Source organism: Sipha flava, unplaced genomic scaffold (genome assembly GCF_003268045.1).
Source record: "Sipha flava isolate LNK unplaced genomic scaffold, YSA_version1 235_pilon_pilon, whole genome shotgun sequence".
Lineage (NCBI taxonomy): Eukaryota > Metazoa > Arthropoda > Insecta > Hemiptera > Aphididae > Sipha > Sipha flava.
The window spans coordinates 535,809-556,432 of record NW_020272876.1 but is presented as its reverse complement, the minus strand read 5'-3'; the positions used below and the strand labels follow the sequence as shown (position 1 = coordinate 556,432).

The window sequence follows — 20,624 nt, the reverse complement described above, 5'->3', positions numbered from 1 at the left end:
GATATATCAGCCTTATCATCAAAATATTTTCAACAATTATTAAAAGTATATGTGATAAATTGCTTTCTTTGTTTAATAGTTTTTTTATTTTTTATTGTATTTTGTTAATAAGAGAATAATAAAATACGATAACTGTTTTAAATTGTATGTTAATTTTATTTAAACATAATCCTATCTCTATACCTATTATATGGTATTATTTAAAAAAATATATTTTTATTATTTCATGAAGATAATGAGTTCTACTAAACAAATGTAAGGGTGTCTCTACGAGCTAACAGATTACAATAAGTAATAAAAAGTGTGAAGTTAATATACTTAAATTGGTATTTTAAATTCAATACCTAATAATACTTAACTTGTATTAATGTATAAGGATTTAAAAAATAAATTCTGAAGTCCAAACTACAAATTATAAATAATTATATTAAACACTTAATTTATTATTTGTTTAATGAGCAACTATTTTATTGTATTTTATTTGAATTTTTAAACAATGAGGTTTATTTTGTTCTTTCAACATATAACAGCCACATAATATATATATATTTTTAATTTTTAAAGAAATACTATGCTTGATGTCTAATGTGCATGGACACAACTAGAAATTTGAACAAGGGGTGCTTAATCTCTGGTTTTGTTTTTTGCTTATGTGTAAACACGGTCACTATGGAAAAACAAAAACCTTTCAAAAGGTTACTTAAAAAAAGTCATTTTTTTTTTGTGTAATTTTTTTATTTATTTTATAAATAATATGTATAATAATTATATTTGAAATTAGTAATTCTTATTTTAAATTATACATTTTTAAATACAATTTTTTGGGATGTTAAGGACTTAAAGCACCCTCCCTACCTAGTTGTGTCAATGCTAATGTGGTACCATGATATTAATTAATATATTAATATGCATAGTATAGTGCATTATTTTTTTGGAAATGAATAACATCCATACAATTACTAATTGCAACAGCTTATGGATGTTACATAGGAACAAATATTTTATGCACCATTATGTTTGTATTATATTGTTATTGGGACATTGAAAAGTGATGTTTATAAGAGGTTTGTTTTAAACTGTTTAAAAGAGGTTTTTTGAAAGACATCATTGCGGTAGAAATATGGTCACTGGGATGTTAAACATACTCCTCCTTAAGAACGCAATTTGTAATGTTCCGTGTTTTTAAAAAACATCCATATAACATTGATGGAACAAATAATTGCACAGTGGGTATTTATGTTTTCGAGAGTAAATTTGTTTGGCTATTGTTAAATCTGTTAATTATAAAACATTAATAATATATAAAGATGTATGAGATATATAAGTGATAAATTATGTGGTCAAATGAGAGCAATTAAAAGTTGAATATACGCATTTTATATTGAGATAAGCTCGAATCATTGACCAATAAAAAGAACGATCGGAAACTTGATTATTAAACGTCCAAAACATAATATTATAGTTAAAGTACGGCCAGCGAAACTAGGCGGGTGCCCGACGCGCGCCTAGTGTCTAATTTCCAGCAGTGCTTCCAAGACTACATTCCCGCGTAAAATAATTTTAAAAGTGCAGGAGTTGTAATTAAGACTAAACATTTAATATTTTTGTACGTAAAACTCGTTATTTATCACATTCGATAACAAGTAATAATATTAATATTTTAAGTATTTACACAATTATGTATGCATGCACATTTAAAAATAAATAAGTAGGTAATAAAACTTAAAACTATTATTATATTTACAAAAAAAAATAAATATTTTTCCGAATTGAAATTATCTAGTCCTCATTGTCGTCTTCATCTTCGCTTGAACTACTTTCGTCAGGATTAATGGTCAATATTATTGGTTCTAATATATCATCCCTTAGTCCTGCCTTGACGAAGTCCTCTTCCTGGATCTTGACGCAATGTTCTCCACATTTGGCCCAATCTTCCGGAGTTACTGCATCGATTTCTTTATGCACAAGTGTCTCGACATCTGCAATTTTGAATGTTGAATTTTTTTCAGCCACTCTGCCTTTTACTTGTGCCCAAATGAGTTCTATTGGATTGTACTGACAGTGGTAAGGGGGAAGCCTTACCACTTCATGATCCATTTGGAAAGTTAGTTCATCCAGTTTATATTTTTTTCCTCGCCGCATTGAAAGTTTAACTTTTTCCCGTAACTCGTCAAGTGTTTCAACGGGAGAAAAATCTATATTTTTCATCCCGTAACCACTGTTGAACATCAGTTTTTCTACAGTTGGACTTCGGATAGTTCTCGACCAAAGTAGAGTGATACGACGCGTTATCCATGACAATAATGCTCGGTTCTTCTAAGTTAAGTAACATCTATGAGAACCAACTTTCAAAATATGTGGCGTTCATTCTGAATGATAATCATTGTTACTAGAATTACATCTAAAAATTAGTTTTGATTCCTTAATGAATCCGAAGGAAGGAGATCCGGCGTGGCATACGATGATGCGACTGCCTCTCCCTGTAGGTACTTTTAAACCTTCCGTATTTTCATTATTCTGCCAAATACGTCCACGGGTATGGTTTTGATTAACTCAAGTTTCATCTAAGTAGACTACAGGCCGAGTATCATCGTTCCTACGAAACTCGTTCATTTTTCTAAGGAACTTAACGCGCGCAGCTACAATATCGGATCGTTCCATTAAGAATTTGCGACCATCGTTGCATTTCTTGTACTTAAAATTAAGTTGTTTTAAAATTATTTTCACCGACGATTTTGATCCACGGTAACTTAATTTTTCACGCAATTCCACTAATATTTTAGCACTCGTTGGAAATTCACCCTTGTCGTAAAAGCTATGAACGACTCTTCTAACCACTTCATTGTCAAAATCATCAAGTTCAGTGACAGTTTTCTCACGAATGTAATTTTTTCGTGGTGATCGAAATTTAAGGTCATTGGAACTTCCTACACTTAATGATTCTTCTTGATTTCTAGTTATTTTACTTTCATTACATACCCGTTGTACAGTTCTCAGACTCACCGCACAAGCCTCGGCCGTCCTCTCTTGTGACTGTCGAAAATAGTCTGCCAATTCCGACTTCTCTTTGCAATTGGCTAACATTCTAAAAAATGTATACACGTTGTAAATTGTTTTTTTCATTTGGGAATGTATATCGGGTCGAATTGACATTTTAAAAATAATAATTTGTCACCAACGAATAGTAAAAAAAAAACACAGAAAAAAATTAAAATATTGTACAATATTAAAACAGCCGTATAAAAATCACACTCAACTCAAACGATAGCAATAACACATACACGAAGGGCAGAGAATCAAAGACTAATACATTTTTAAAAAAATCGTTTCTACACACAATTTGGGTTCAATAGAATAACAAACAATAAGGTCAATGGAATGCGGTCCCCAGCGCCAGATGTCCAGTTTGAATACAAAAAAAGCCGCGCGCAACGGTTATACGCACCCGCAGCAGTTTATTGTACGCATATTTACATTATATATATATATTGATATATACGATATACCTTATGGTTTATTCAATAATAAAATATATTTGATGTAACAGTACTCAACATTTCTCATATAACAGCTGAAACACAGCTGCATCAGCTATTCATTTAATAAATAATACTTTTAGAACCCCTGGCTTGCATGAAAACGGACACTAGGCGCACGTCGGGTACCCGTCTAGTTTCGCTGGCCGTACTATAGTTGAAAATATATGATATTCTTCCATCGGCAGTAAAAATATCACCCAGTTACTATATAATTAATTTTGTTAAAGTGTCATACGACCATAATCGTTTTATAAACACATTTTTACATCGTATTTATTTTTAAGTCAACTGTTAATAAAATTTACTTTAAAATGTACTTTTATTTACTATTTTACTTTTTAATTTAATTTACATTTATGTTTAACAACCTTTTATATTATTCTAAGATTTAAACATATTTATATTTATTAATTTGTTACGTGCTAACCGATCGATCTGATAATTCAGTGTCAACGTCTCAGTCAACGCTTGGTTGTAGGTGTAGCAAGGAATAATTAAGACTTTTTAAAATAATTAAATTTATTTAACTCATAAAATTATCGTAACTACAATTCTGTAAATATTCTAAGTAGAAATTATTTAAGTCCTAACAATTATAACTTATAAAAATAATTTGAAATATTTCTAAGTCCAGACCATGACATTCACTGACGTGAAGGTGCTTAGTGCAGCATAGCCAAAACTCGTCTGAATAAGGCCTGTTCGGGACCCCCTTTTATATCTGATATCTGCATGTGTGTGTGTAAATGAAAAATTATAATTTAATATGATAAATGTGATGAGTCGTTATTGATTCTGTGTGTGCGCTCTAAAATATGATAATTATCTATTGATTCTGTATGCGTGTACTATCTCCTGACCAGCCCATACTTAATACAGGATGTGGTCAACCACCCACGTGTATGTGACTCCGATATTCATATTCTTATTTAAACAGATAATCATGTGAACAATTTAACTTATTCACACCTCTGGTTTCGATGTTCATGAGAACCTCTTATAATGTGTGTTTTATACTATGTGACCACGCGGGACGCGACAAATTACTCAATCTTATATATAAATTATTTAAAATTAATTCTATTTTTATGAAAATCGTTTAACCTGATTTTGGGATAACATAATAATTACAATAATAATGACCTTACTTATACTATAATAGTATATAATGCGACTTATGCGCTGTATAAATCACATACATTTCAGTTAAAACGCCATATAAGACATATATTTATTCAAAATACTCAAAGAGAATATTGACCGTAATAAAGATATTATTATGTGGTCACTTTACTCATATACCTGTAAAGCGTAAAATGTGTATTAATATTAATGAATAATTTAATTTACGAAAATTAAAGATGTGTTTATAGTGTTGTATGATTATTGTCTATTGTTCTTAGGTACAGGAAGTCTAAATACATTCTTTTAAAATACCTACACGCTATATTTTGTCCTTATTTGGTTAATCCAAAAAGATTTTTTTTTAAATAAATATTGTTTCAAATTATAAAATGTGTGGTTACCATTTTTTACAAAACTATTCTAATTTTCTTTTTAAACCCACATGAATCTTCATATTTCATGTTTAAAAATGTAATGTATTTAGTATGTAGTTTTAAATTATATTGATAAAAGGTACTTCATATAAATATTACAAATACTACTCATAAACCTTTCATCATTATTAATTTGGTCTCTTCTCCTAATCATGCTTGTACATACTGTGAACGACAAAATATCATACATATTAAATAGTATTAAAAACCAATGATAATATTTGCTTATGACGCGGTAAAATTACTGACGAAGACTAATGTTTATAAAATGTTTTATATATCCTTTATAAAAAAACTGTCTTACATTTAATACTGTTTATAATTTTTTATTGCACAATGTATCATAAATACTGTTAGAGACATTTATAAAATAAAAAATTTTACCTGACGATCGACATACACGCACAACATGAACTTGGTCTAACTAAATAGAGCGTATGGATCGAGTTATAATGCGTTACATATAATTTAATGTTCTTAAAATATTAGACATTTATGATTCATGCAATGAAGTCGAATTTGTTTTGCCTCTAGTGAGTAAAAAATACCTACTTTAACTATACATATTAGGTATTCATAGTATTCGCCAATACAGGCTATACATATTTGATAGACATGTGTTGTGTTCTACACGTAATATAAATGCGTGCATATTTTATTTCATAATAATTGATCTGTATGACAATATACGTATTTATAAAACACTGCAGGGATTACAAATCAAAATTTTTACGTAATAATTTCTACAAACTTCTAAATAAGAATAGCGTTATAAATATAATCATAAAAGGAACACTAAGGTTTTTCCGGTCTTGTATAAGATATGTCGCGGTATAATTATACGAAGTTCTTCGTTTTTGACGGTTCGGCAACCTCAACTACAACAATGTATAATGCATGTATAATATTTATGCATATACTACGGTTTAACTACGGTCAACTCTCATTTTTTTCTACCAAGGTCGATATTTATTATACGCTGTATCATTTTTACTTCTTATTTGCTCCAATCATATTTATATAATACAATGTGGAAGACCGAGACAATTTATAAAATACATGCGTACATTCAAGCATACATTTATAATTAGTTTAGAAAACGAGTACGAATCATTTTATAACTATAGATGCTCTACAACAGTTCAGTAAACCACACACGTAATAAATTATTAAATATTTATAAATATGTTTTTGAATCGTACCCATGTAAAATAAATATAGTACAAAGTTAATTTTAACTTTTTCATGACTGCATTATAGGTACTCAATATATCACTTATTTACACACTCTAAAAAATCATATTTAACACGTTGACTGTCACAAGCCCGCCGGCGACCAAAGTGATGTTTTTTATTGTGAAGCCGTTTGGGTCGTCGGCGATCTAAATCATATTATTAATGTGACGTCACTTAGGTCGCGGGCTGCCAAATTTAACATCAACATTAAATGTATCTAGTTCTTTACGGCTTGGAGAGAACAATATTTAGATTGGACCATGGCGTAGACAAGACGATTTTGATCATTTAAAAAAAAAAAAAAAATAATAAAATCCTTCAACTTTAATACATTTATATTTTATACAAAAAAATTTAAAACATGAATTTCTAAGTGTATTAAATAGTAATAGTGTATTAAATTAAAATCTAAAAAAATAAAGAGGTACCCTAGATAAATTGATAAAAAAAAATTCACTTTAAATTACTTTAAATTAAAAATATATAAAAAAATGTAACAACATTTTATTCATACATTTTGTTTTTTAAATGGTCTTGAAAATATTGTATGCAAACCGATGGTTTTGATGGGCACAAACTGCAAAAGGTTACTTTCTTAGCCTTGTTTAAAGCTTCCCTAGAAATAATAAATTAAAAATCAAAAATTCATATTAATTTAAAAAAATTTAATTTGAACTCACTTGTATCCTAGTTCTTTTGAAAATGTTGTATAGCATTCAATACATCTTTTTATAGACGATTATAGAATTGCTACAAAACTTTTTGACGATTCCGGTATCGAATATCACACTTACCAATTCCTAGAAAACAAACAACTATCCGTCATCATCAGGAACCTTCCTGTAAATATATCTGAAGCGTGTATACATAAAGAACTCCAAAAACTAAAATTTGAAGTAACCTCAGTCACACGTCTCCAAAACAAATTTAAATCTCCAATACCTATCGTAGCTGTATTGCTTTCTAAATCATCTACTGAGATATTCTCTCTTAATAGACTTTTACACTGTATTGTAGTAGTAGGACCAAGGCAACCCTCTAAGGACATCCCTCAATGCACTAATTGTCAACGTTTTTCACACACGAAAAAGTTTTGCCATTTTCCGCTTAGATGCGTCAAATGTGCAGGTGACCATCACTACAGTTCTTGTCAAAAAACAATAGAAACTTTTACTCTAGAAAATAAAGATCAATGCGTGTCATGTTTAATTTTGGAAAAGTGCTATTGTTTAATTAATCTTAGTTTAATTTAATAATTTTTTAACCAGGTCGATAACTGCACAATGGAAAATCAATTATTAAATAAAACTATTAAAAAACTATTAATTTTATTTTTGGTAGTAAATGACGGGATCGCATAAATATTATACAAAAAGATCCCGCAACAGGTACAAAAATAAACAAGAATTTTAATTCGAAAAATTATTATGCATATCGGTTGATGATTAGACGCGATCAGGACAAAGTTATTCTATGATGTCATGAGCTTTGTCAACAATTTATGGTCGAAAGAGAGAGAAAGATTCCGATACTTGCGATTCAATCAAAAAAAGCTGCGTGCAGAAGATTCTCAAAACAATTGTTAGATATTGGAGATGGGAAAGTTATTACAGTTGAAACGGGATGTATAAAATTACCGACTGATTTCTGCACAATCATTTATTCGCAAGATGCTCTCATTGACCAGATATTTCCCAATGTACACAGACAATACACAAATCATGAGTGGCTGACAGAAAGAGCAATTTTGATAGCAAAAAATGTGGACGTCAACGAATTGAATCTTAAGATACAAAATTTGTTACCAGGAGACTTAGTGTCATATAAATCTATACCCACCACGGTTGTACAACGGCACGTGATAAGTCGTTAAAAAATTAATGAAAAATGTTATCGAAGCCTATATTAATAAAATTAATATATATTAATATTAAATTAGTTATTTTTTTCTTGCAAAATATTCTCTGGAAATAATTTATATGACAAAACAACGTTTGTCGGGTTAGCTAGTTACGTATATAGGTACTCGTCTAATATGCTACCTACCCATAAAATGGTATCTACCAAAACACTGTATGCGTGTAGTATGCTACCTACCATAGTTATTTTTATTTTATTTCATTTTATTACAGGAAAGTACATTTGAGTCATTAAGATAAATAACATATTATAGCAGTTGTACAAAACTATATCTTAATAGCCATTATGATATCTAATCCACCAAGACTCATGATAACTTACTGTTAGATATATTATTTTAGTCTATATTGTATCTGTGTTGTGTTCGTGTAAGTATCCTATTCGTTACGAGTTTTACTTTTTATTATAAAATGAATAAATCAATGCGCTATTTGTACGGGCATATAATATGTAATGAGAAAACATATGTTAAATATCTTCAAGAGAGAAACTTGCTCCCAGAACTTGGTAGTTGTTCCAAATTAAAAGTTGGTGTTATTTGTGGAGGTACGTTGAAAGAATATCAAAAAAATAATCGTAAAAGAAACTCAAATGGTGATTTATTAAAAACTACTTATTTACGATGTCAAAAAAAAGGTTGTCAAACTTATCACTCTTTAAGAAAAAAAAATCCTTTTTTTACATATTACGATAAAAATGGTAAAAGTAATAGTGGTTTAGCATTAAATGAAATTATTGAATTAGTATGGTATTGGGTGTATCAAATACCAGTTTCACTGACCGAAAAATTTACAACAAAAACTCGTAATACAATTGTAGATTGGAATAATTTATGTAGAGATGTAGCAGTTGCAATGTTTGATAAACGTAAGAAAATGGGTGGTCCAGGGAAAATTGTTCAAATTGACGAGTCACTATTTCAAGGCAAGCGTAAATATAATTGAGGACGATTGAGAAATGGAGATATAATTCCAAATGTAGATGACAATGTATCAAGTGATGCTGACGATATTGATGATGATCATTCGACTCAAAGAAATTATGGTACTCGCATTCAAGGTCCATGGATTTTTGGTATGTGTTGTAAAAATGTTGATGGGGTTATAGAACGAAGATTTTTTAAAGTGGAAAAAAGAGATAAGGCAACTTTATTACCAATAATACAAAATGAAATAGAACTAGGATCAATTATTTATTCAGATCAATGGCGAGCATATAGTACCTTAAAAGATATAGGTTATCATCACGAAACCGTCAATCATTTCGAGTTTTTTGTTGATCCTACAACGGGCGCCCAAACACAAACAATCGAGTGTATATGGAGACATGTTAAAACTAAATACGGAATTAAAACCCGAGGAGCGACAGATTTGTTAGACCGACAATTAATAGAAGAATGGTGGCGGTCCATTAATACCCAACACGATTTATTAGAAGTTTTCTGGAATGATATAAAAATAGTATATGATGTATAATGACGAATTGAAATATTATAAAAAAATAGTATATAATGTATAATAATATATAATGACATATTGAAATATTATGAAGTACTTGACAACGGTAAATTAATAAATTATTTAGTAATTAATTGTTGTTAATTTGTTATTATTTTATGGTAGGTAGCTTATTTTACGGTAGGTATCATACTACACCAACGAAGTAGCGGTAGGTAGCATATTAGACGAGTACCCGTATATAATTTATTAAAACAGAATTAAAGTAAAGTTGATTATTATAACTTTCGTAACAATTTACATACACATATACAGAGTGGGTCACTGGAATAGAGCTAAAAATAGATGGGTTTTTATTGACGAAGGTTGAGTGTGAGTAATTTGGAAAGATCTCATTCGATCCGTTAGATAACGCCATTTAATTTTCACAATGGAGCAGTGGAGTGTCGTTCGCCGTGTGTTCGCGTACGTCTCATTTTTTAAAAACAACGAATCGATAGTGAAAGTACAGCATGCATTCAGAATTAATTTTAACATTGGCCGTATCACGGTGCGGTTCCCGATTGGAAAACAATTATGAGATGGGTCACTGCTTTTCGAATAACGGGAATAATAATAAAAAAAAACCACCTGGCCCCCGTACGTACTGTAACAACTCCCGAAAATACGGAAAGGGTAAGAGCCGCTTTTCTCTAAAGTCCATGACGCTCGGTGTGCAAACAAGCTCAGGCTTTCAAATTAATCGTTCTTTCATTCGACGCATCGTCAAGCGTAAGTTTAATTTCCAGTTGACAATTGTTCAATAGTTGAAACCCACTGGTTATCACCAACGTACAGAATTTGCATTAGAAGTGTTCTTGTTATTTGAGGTGAATGACGATATGCTGTTATTTATGAGTAGGGCTGGGATTTCGATGCACTTTGCATTGTTTTTCAAAGCTTACTGTGCAATGCTCGTCTTGTCACAAATTTGTTTTATGTACATTTGAATGAGAATAAGAAAGTTTATTTTACATTTTTTTACATTTTTTGGCATTATTTAGTTTTTAGGTCATTTTCTTAATTTTTTAGGGTATTTTAGAGTTTTTGGAGCATTTTTTGAGTTTTTGGAAACCAAGTGCATGAATTTGAAATTTTATTTTAAGATTTTTACACCAACATGATTTTTAAATAAATATAACAGATTATAAGTAGGTACTCGTAATTCGTGTTATATTATCGGTTTGTCACCATTATCGGACAATAACCTCTACCCGCATTTCCTGTTAAATAATCTTAAATCGGTAAAATCGACGTCTGATGATATCGTTCAACGTTCAGTACGAGTTTTGTCGTGGTTAACACCGTTTGATTACTCAGGTTAATTTTTTTTGGTAATTTAATATAAAAATGCCAAAAGTAAAATGTTCGACAGCGAGTCGACTGCGTGCGTTTGTATAAGAATTTGGACATAATATTTTTTCTACCGACGGATTGGTGTTATTCTGTAAAATATGCAACGTAAAAGTTACTGCTGAAAAACGATTTGCCGTACAACAACATTTGTCAAGAGATAAACACATCAATGGAGTAGAATGGAGTAAATTACAAAACGAAAAAAATAATACACAAAGTTTTATTACAGACATACCAAACAGGTCGGAATATTTTTTAGATTTAACTCGTACATTTTTGTCATGTAATATTCCGTTAAATAAACTCGAAAATCCTGCGTTTTCTAAATTTTTGGAAAATATATACCAATAAACAAACGCCTGATTGCTCCACATTACGAAAAAATTACGTCAGTATATGTTACGATGAAACTATATAGATGATTAGGTCATACGAAGAAAATAAAAAATTATGGGTTTCTATCGATGAAACGACGGACGCCAATGGTCGTTATGTTGTCAATGTTATAATAGGTACATTAGAAGTAGGTAACATAGGTAAAATGTTTTTATTAAATTCAGAAGTATTAGAAAAAACCAATCACAGTACAATTGCCAAAGTTTTGGATAAGTCTTTATCAATATTATGGCCACAAGGAATACTACACGATAATATCCTTTTATTTTTAAGTGACGCTGCTCCGTACATGGTAAAAGCAGCTACATCGATTCAAACTTATTATTCGAAAATTATACATGTTACATGCTTGGCGCACGCCTTGCATAGAGTTGCCGAAGAAATAAGAATACATTTTCCAAATGTTGACGAATTGATAAATAACGTAAAAAAAGTATTTTTGAAAGCACCGTCGCGAATCCAAATATTTAAAACAATGGCACCAGATATTCCACTACCACCTCGGCCTGTATTAACACGTTGGGGCACTTGGCTTAATGCTTCTATGTACTATTGTGACCATTTTGAACTGATTAAAGAAATTATTAATCAATTAGACGGAGAAGATGCAGTTGCAGTTTCTAAAGCTCAGAATTTATTTTCTAATGTAAATTTAAAACATAACTTAATATATATAAAGGCAAATTTTAGCACATTAGCAACATCTATAACTCAATTAGAAACTTCCGGAGTACCTTTGATTGATTCCATTAACATTATTCAAAAAATAAAAGCTGAAATTCAAAAAGCACCAAATCAAATAGGAAAAATAATATATCAAAAACATACTACTACTTTAAATAAAAACAAAGGATTTAAAATCATTTCCGATATATCTGATATTTTGAACGGTCAAGGCGCAACAAATGAAATTCCGGATGATCTTACAGCGAATGATTTAGCCTTCAAATATTCGCCAATCACTTTCAGATTCTTCAAGTAAATAAATATTGTTAACAATAATTATCTTATAACTTTTGATTTTACTTTATTACTTTTAAATTTATTCTATTTTATAGATTCTCCAATTGATAGAATAAAAATTCTTCAACCTGAACAAGTTCTACAATATAATAATACTAATAATTATGGATTAATGGGTGTCATCAATACATTAGGTAAATTCATTATCATGTATATTTAACATATGTATTCAAATATTTCAAATGTATATTTTAATTTTAACCTATGTGAAATGATAAAATACATTTAAGCCAATTTTAATAATTTTTTTTTTTAGTCCATAAACTAGAACTTGGTGAAAAGACAAGTTGCTAGATTACGTTACGACAACAGATTATTGTTTGATGTACTTGATAGAATTGAACACAAAATTTATACAACAAATAATGTGAATAGATCTACTTTGCAGATATTTTTCGAAAATCAATCTTTGATAAACCAATCATGCATTAGAACTCCTATCCATACAGAGGATGAATTAAAAGCAATAGAAGCAAAATTGATTAACGATCAAAACCATGAATTTAAGTCTCAATTAGTAAGTGATATTATTTGAACGGTGGAAACCATGTATTTTAGTCTTTTATACATTGTTAACACTTAAAAAATTAAAAGAATTTTATTGTTTCATCCAATGTTTTAAAAATGCACATTATACGATATACGATTATATTTAAATAAACAAAAAATATTTTTTTTCATGCACTATAATTTTAATTTTTTTTTAGATTCTTGAAATTAGATAGTCAATGGGAAATGACATACATACATACATACATACGAGTATCAGAGTGAGGCTGATAGACGTTGTGGCCGAATTGCTACGAGATACATATTTTGTTTAGCTGTTGGTTTTACAATTGCAATATATATTATCAAATAATAATTTTTATTATTTGATAAAAACCGAGATTTTTTAATTGTATTTATACTACTCAACTATCTCACGCTTACTAATCAAAATGATTCGTAAGACCGATAACATGCTCAACAACCACCCAAAGCAGCAAATTGATAAGGGTAAAGAAGATAAGTTCTTTTCTAGTGCCAAAGGCCTAGACTATGCGCCAATCCTCACTCCTGATGATGTTAGTGCCAAGCTGGTTGAAACGAAGATGTATGCAAAAGCGTTCGATTATGGGAAGAAGGTGGTTGATAATAGAAAGTTGGTTAAGATTGGGGACGATGATAAGATTCAACCGAGATTGGCTAATTTGCCAGCTGGTGGTCTGTCACTGTCGCAGTCTCTAATAGATGATTTGCTCAAGCAATCAAACAACATCGTTGTTGATAGCATAGGTAAGTTTAGGATGCATCTGAGATTACAGGGTGTAATATTTAAGCGAGCACAGGATATTAAAACAGACATTAAACCTTATCTTGGTGCTAATCTGGATGTGTCCAATTCAGACTTGTATGGGCAGGCTCTAAATATGGCCCGGACTATGGTTGGTGTTAAAGCGCCTATTCCAAGAGATGGGAGATAGACGATGAACGGCAGGCTAGTTAGTTTGTGTGTTTCTAATTTAGAGCAGAGCAATCAAGTTGGTAACACTACATAGTCCTTAACACCAGAGATTGTTAGCTACTATTGGCTAACTCACTGTATCTAGAAACAGGAAAGTGATAGACTGTAAACATTCGAAATTGGGCATACGCCTCAATTCTTACCTAATTTTAACATATTAGCTAAGAGTGAGAGCTATGACTTGAAGACGCTAGCAAATGGGCTAGGATTTGAGGCGCGGACGCTATCACAAGTGGACAGTGATGGTAGTAATGGTGTTCAATTAACTAACTTGCACCAAGCAGCGAGGATGGATATTATGGACAGCGACTACGATTTGCGGATAATTAAAGGTGGTATAATGTATCTAGCGGCATCTAGCTCAGTTACAGGTAATGAAGTGCGACGACCAGTGTGAGGTGACACATACACCTTACACTGCCCGTGAGTTGGTCAAGTTCTCGAACGCATTGTACAACGAGGAGACCGCTATTTTGTACGCAGATACGCCAGATGCTGACTACTGCCTATTCTTCAAACTGCTTCTTGGTGAGGTTAGTGGCAGGACTATAACTGATAGTAATGAAAACGCATTATATGTGGGAGGTTACGCGATACAGGGTGAATCTTACACCACCATTGCCTTCGTATCTAAGACGGCTACTGCTACTACCAGTATGTTGAGCACGCTTGTTATGACTCCTGCGAGAATAGCTAGCTGGCTTAATAGGTACTGTAGGGCTGTTGGTATTATTCTAGGTATTAAAACCTAGAAAGTTTAAAAAAAAAATTATTTTAAAATTCCTAATACTTCCCGAGATATTTACTGGTTCACGATAAAAAAATCACCCTGTATATTTAAATATTTAAAGTAATATGATAAATTATAATAAATAACCATTTTTTTGCTATCAGTTGTTAATTATCCGTCGTTTGTATTAGATACAAACAGTAACGGATAACTTATGTCATAATTAGAACGTAACGTAAATTCAACAATATCCATATTATATGAGTAGAAATTAATAATATGTAACAATCGTTACATTACTTTGGCTAAAAGAATTATGCAGATAATATTTCACTGTAATAAAACACCCGAATTCGTCAATAAACAATGCTTGTTTATTCAAAAGGGCTGGTTAGATGCAGTGCACAACTTCTACACTGGGAGATGATTTGGAGGGGTTCAATCATGAGATCTCATTTAATATACAAAACACAACATAAACTGTATACGTTCACTAAACTGAATATCCAGAGCGCAAATTTATCGCATACAAACTTGTTACACGTAATATACGTTCATACAAGAAACAATGTCCTTACTCGAACTGTGAGCACTTTAAGTGTGTACGTGGCTTTATGCTATTTATAATTAATCCACATTTTCGATGTGCAGCCATTTAAATGTAAATAAAAAAATTGGACTATAAACGGATATTTTTTTACACATATGTTCTTTTTTTATATATATATATATACGATGAACTCGCGTCAACTATCGAACTGATGTGACGTTCACCATTTATCAATCCGGAATACCCGATATTAAACAAACCAATTTTAGAGATTTTTTGTAATTCATCGTGACTCAGATTATAAAACATGAGGCGTACTACGTATTCGCACACCAAGAAAAGCGTTCACCTTTAATTACGAAGCAACTTAAATAAATCTCACGCAGACGAACGACAGCATAATGGCAAACATTTATACATAGTTCATACACGTATAACACAAAATAAATATAAAATATTATTTTTACAAGTTATTTTGATGCCACACAATATTGCACCGTGACACAACACCCGAATTCGTCAAATAGAACATTGACGTAACCAAAATTCGATAATATTCGTTTGCAGGCATACGGCCGCGTTTTCACTCAACCTAGATGTGCGCGTGCTAGTAAACATAAGTAAACACAAACTAGTAAACATTTTTTATTCTTTAAACATAAATCATAATATTTTAACGTTCATATTATAATATTGATTTATGCATTATTTATCTCATTATTTTCGACGGTTGATAAACGAATCGGATCCTAAAACAGTACAAAAACTCTGTACTTTTTAATTTTTTTATTAAACAGGAAAGGGTTCCGATTCTTATTCGTTCACAGTTCGTGTAAATTTCACTTTGGCGCTTCAGACTCGTATCGTTGGAGCATTTCCCAACCGTAACATCACCGACAAAATATAACGTCTATTCTACTTAATGACCAAGTTGAACTCAGGTACCAAAATCAGGCTACGGTGTTCGAAATAAAACGAACAAATAAATAGTTGAACGTTTTAGTCGAACTAAATCAAAGAAAACATCGAACCAGTGCGACCGACAACAGACGAACGGCTATGCACGATTTAACACGCGACACAGAGAGAAAACGGCCGACGCGGAAACGACAATGTGGTTCACGGGAAAAATGGGGGCCGACGGCGATATATGTCGTGTTCGGTTTACACGTCGGAGAATGGAACGATATGTCGCGTTGTACTTGACGGCGATAACGCAATGGTCGAACGCCGTTAAGCGTCTATTAATTGGTCGCCATCACTGCCGAGAGCATGTAAAAAAAGAACGTTACAAAACAAAGAACTATAAGTGGCGCGGAGAACTGACAACAGCAACAGCGAAATACAGCACGAAAAATGGCCGCTGGTAGGATGCGGTGTGTGTACACCGCAACTTTCGTTGTATCACGCTCGCCGTGTAAAACGTTTCGCGCGCTCGAAAATGATAACTGCGCACAGGTTTAATAGAATGGAAACGGGAACGCGCGTTTACCTTCAATTTGTTCGATAACGGATTCCGTTCTTATGGTGGATAGCGTTTGTCCAGGTATGTCGGGACAGTACGTCATACAGTAATACAGGCGTACGAACATGTTCGTTTTAGTACGAACATTCAAACTATTGTACGAACTTAACATAAAACGAACATTCGTATGCCTAATTACGAACATTTTAATAAGATGAAAGTATAAATTTAGATAATTTCATTTTTACTCAAAGAATCCAAAATTTAACTTGATAATATTGTCAAAATCACAGTTTTAGTTATTAAGCCGCGTCCACACTGTGTCGAATGGTGTCGATCGACACTGTCGAACAACACGGTCGACTTTCAACTTGCCTTTCAACTAAACTCAATAAGTGTGGACTAGTCGACCGATACAATTGTACAGACACGGTATCGAGTGTGTTTTATCAAATTTTGTTTTTATCACATCGTATTTTAAACCTATTTTTTCCTAATAATATTGATATTAATACTGATAATAATTGATACCGTTATTGATATATAAAATGAGCGATTCAGAAGATATTGCAGTGGCAGCTGCTGCAATTATTATAGGAGTTGTTAGTAGCCAACAAGTTCGTCACCGCCGCCCAAGGAGGTTTTGGGTAAGGCCCAGCCTCGTCCGAGGCAGAAAGAAGTACAGTACAGATGAGTTTATGAAAGATTTATTGCTTGATGAGGTTGATGAATTGAACCTAGAATACAGATGTGACTTCGGCTTTCAAAACTTTTTTAGAATGAATAATTCAGATTTTGAAAATATATTAAGTATGATTGCACCGAAAATCATTAAAAAAGATACGTCATTCAGAAAAGCTATTCCAGTGAGCCAACGCCTTGCAGTTACTCTACGTTTTTTGGCATCCGGAGATTCTTACACTTCATTGGGATACCTCTTGAAGATATCAAAGCAAGCAATATCTTACATTGTACCAGAAGTATGTGATGCTCTGATAGTAGCGCTACAAAATTATGTCAAGGTAAGAAATAAACAACAAATATTTTAATGTTCTAGTATTTATTTTAATACATTTTTTAATTAAATTTAATTAAAGTTAAAAAAATGAAATTACATCAAGTTCACTTTTCTCCTACAATGACAACTGTTGGTACTCATTTTCAGTATAGGTGTTTAGTCCTAAGAAATTATCAGAAGTAGATTCAGAATGAGTAGAAACAGATGACTGCGAGGCAGGTAAGGTTGAAGATGAACTTGGTGAATTTAACGTTGGAAATGAAAGTGATGGGTAAGGCGATATCTGTGACTGATAGTTTAGATTTTGAGGTGGATACATGTTGGGATATGTTTGCTGATAAAAAATGGGTTGGGAATTGTACGAGTTACCTATCATCCCAATTTCTGCCTCAAATAAAGTTTTATTAATTATTTGTTGAGCCGCAAACCTTGCTTGTGGTGAGGTGATATTCCTTAGTTTGATGGCTACCTGTTCTCCAAATAGTTGATATTCATCTTTATCTTTCCTGTTTGATTGAATAGATCTCAACAGGGTTACCGCTTCATCAAGAACTGGTACACTGGCACCAGAAGTTGAACCTAATTTACGTTTTTTAATCTGTTTTTTTGGGGAAAATGTTTTTGTAAACGATGTGTTTATAGTTGCGTCATTGTCTTCCGCGGTTGAAGTCTCGACCACCTTGCCCACGTTTCCTATGTTATCATTATTTTCGTCCTGTATTTCTACGGCTTCCCGATTTTCTGAACCCTGAAAAAATGAAAGCAGAATATAAACAATTTTTCATGATAAAATAGTATTTATGTCATAAATAGGGTTAGGATGTTTATGATTTTGCATATTTTTTTTAGGTTGTCCAATAGCTTTCATTTTTATATATAAATGTGTATCATTATATTATCAATATTCAAAATATGAACATTTTATTTTGCATATAATTGCATATTTTACCATTTTTTATTTATAAGTACAATATATAGTGAATAAATGCATACATATTTATGCTTTTTGAAGTGCATAAACATCCTAACCCTAGTCATAAAACATAATACAAAATAAAATTAAACCTTATAATAATAACACTATTATGATGTTTTATGATTTTTTACAGGTACCGCGAAGTGCAGAGGAATGGGAACGTGTAGCAAAATTGTTCAATGACAAGTGGAACTATCCAAACTGTGTAGGTGCCATTGATGGTAAACACATAAATATTCAAGCACCAGAACATTCAGGAACGGAATTTTTTAATTACAAGGGCTTTTTTAGTATTGTCTTGCTGGCAGTAGTGGATGCAAATTACAATTTTATTTACACGAACGTCGGTTGTCAAGGAAGAATTTCCGATGGTGGAGTTTTAAATGGTACGTTTTTTAAGAAATGTCTAGATGACAACAAGATGCACCTTCCCCCATCACGTCCATTACCACAATTAAGCCTTCCGATACCATATGTATTTGTTGGAGACGAAGCTTTTCAACTAACCCCTACTGTTATGAAGCCATTTTCTGGAATTCATAACAAAAGAACAACAAAAAGAATATTCAACTACCGTTTAAGTAGAGCTCGAAGAGTTTCTGAAAATGCATTTGGTATAATGTCTTCTAGTTTTCGTATATTTAGAAGACCAATTTTATTGGATCCAGGTGTAGCAACTAAAGTGACACTGGCTGCAATTTATTTGCATAATTATCTAAGAAATAGCGGATCAAGAAATGTTTACTGTTCGGTTGGGATGTTGGATTCTGAATTTCCTAACAGTGGAGAAGTAGTACCAGGCATATGGAGGCGTGACCCATCAACTAGCCAGATAAATAACTTGCCTACGGTTCCAAAGAGAAGTTGTATTGAGGCTCAGACGGTTAGAGAGGAATTTGCAAAATATTTTATATCTGCGCAAGGGGAATTACATTTTCAGTACGATAAATGATAATATGACTTTATGAAACACTTTATAAAACACTTTATGTGTTTTAAAAGACTTTGAAAACCACTGATAGGTAAATACACTACAATACGACAACAACAACTGTTATCTGCGAGATAAAGTCGGATAATAATTTTAATTTTCATGTTTTATTTTATCGACCTAAGAAAATCGATAACAAACGATATGAAGTGAAGCGATTGTAAATTAGTGAGAGTACAATAACATTATGTTATGTAAAATATATTATATTGGTCACCCTGCCAAACCTTTAAAACTATTAATATTTTATTTTATTTACCTCGGTATCTTGAGTGTTTTTTGGAGTGTTCTTATCGGCCAAGAACATCATACTTTTGTATGCAAACCATCTGCTAGTGTATGCTTCGTCTGTACCACTCCCAGTTTTTCTCGACTCTTTCTCCTTTTTCTTTTCTCTAGCAAACTGGCTTTGCAAATTTTTTATTTTCTTTTCTACTTCAAGTTTTTCAATGCCAAAAGAAATCGCAATTTCCATTAGCCCATCATGCCTTTTGTTTTTATGTTTGTATTGTGAATCAGTTGGGTCCCACAATAAACTTCGATCACGATACATTTCAATAAAAGAAATTGTTTGTTCATCACTCCAATTCATTATGAATTGATGATAAACTAAAATTAATAACACTAAAATCAAAATAAATGCACTTAGTAACAAAACTATGCACAATTAAAATGTTTTTATCAGTTTTTGTTCAGATAAAGTTGTGTGATAACATCTGATGTTTTTTGTAAAGTCGAGCAACTTGCTTCGACACGTCCACACTACTGTCATCGATTCGATTCTCTTTGATCCGTACCGACTTGATTCGGGTTGCATTCGACCCGATCCGACATGTTTCAATAAAGCCGGGCGATACGTACA

General features: G+C 31.8%; 2 protein-coding genes and 2 pseudogenes across 2 annotated transcripts; 3 read left to right on the top strand and 1 right to left on the bottom strand.

Moving 5' to 3' along the window:
• Positions 1 to 1,779: 1,779 nt before the first annotated feature.
• LOC112683783 lies at positions 1,780 to 2,208 on the bottom strand. The gene has a single exon (XM_025554936.1). It carries the CDS (start codon positions 2,206 to 2,208, stop codon positions 1,780 to 1,782), a length of 429 nt encoding a protein of 142 aa, XP_025410721.1.
• Positions 2,209 to 8,557: 6,349 nt separating this feature from the next.
• Positions 8,558 to 12,581, top strand: LOC112683782 (annotated as a pseudogene).
• A 56-nt stretch (positions 12,582 to 12,637) lies between these two features.
• On the top strand, positions 12,638 to 13,349 carry LOC112683781 (annotated as a pseudogene).
• Positions 13,350 to 17,325: 3,976 nt separating this feature from the next.
• LOC112683780 (protein ANTAGONIST OF LIKE HETEROCHROMATIN PROTEIN 1-like) lies at positions 17,326 to 19,723 on the top strand. The gene is made up of 2 exons (XM_025554935.1): positions 17,326 to 17,799; positions 18,905 to 19,723. The coding sequence occupies exons 1-2, from the start codon at positions 17,326 to 17,328 to the stop codon at positions 19,721 to 19,723; spliced, it is 1,293 nt and encodes a 430-aa protein (XP_025410720.1).
• Positions 19,724 to 20,624: the final 901 nt, after the last annotated feature.

Coding starts and splice junctions, on each gene's coding strand:
- LOC112683780 (XM_025554935.1), top strand. CDS start 17,326: ATGAGCGATTCAGAAGATATTGCAGTGGCAGCTGCTGCAATTATTATA. Junction 17,800..18,904: donor CGCTACAAAATTATGTCAAG/GTAAGAAATAAA, acceptor GATTTTTTACAG/GTACCGCGAAGTGCAGAGGA.
- LOC112683783 (XM_025554936.1), bottom strand. CDS start 2,208: ATGAAAAATATAGATTTTTCTCCCGTTGAAACACTTGACGAGTTACGG.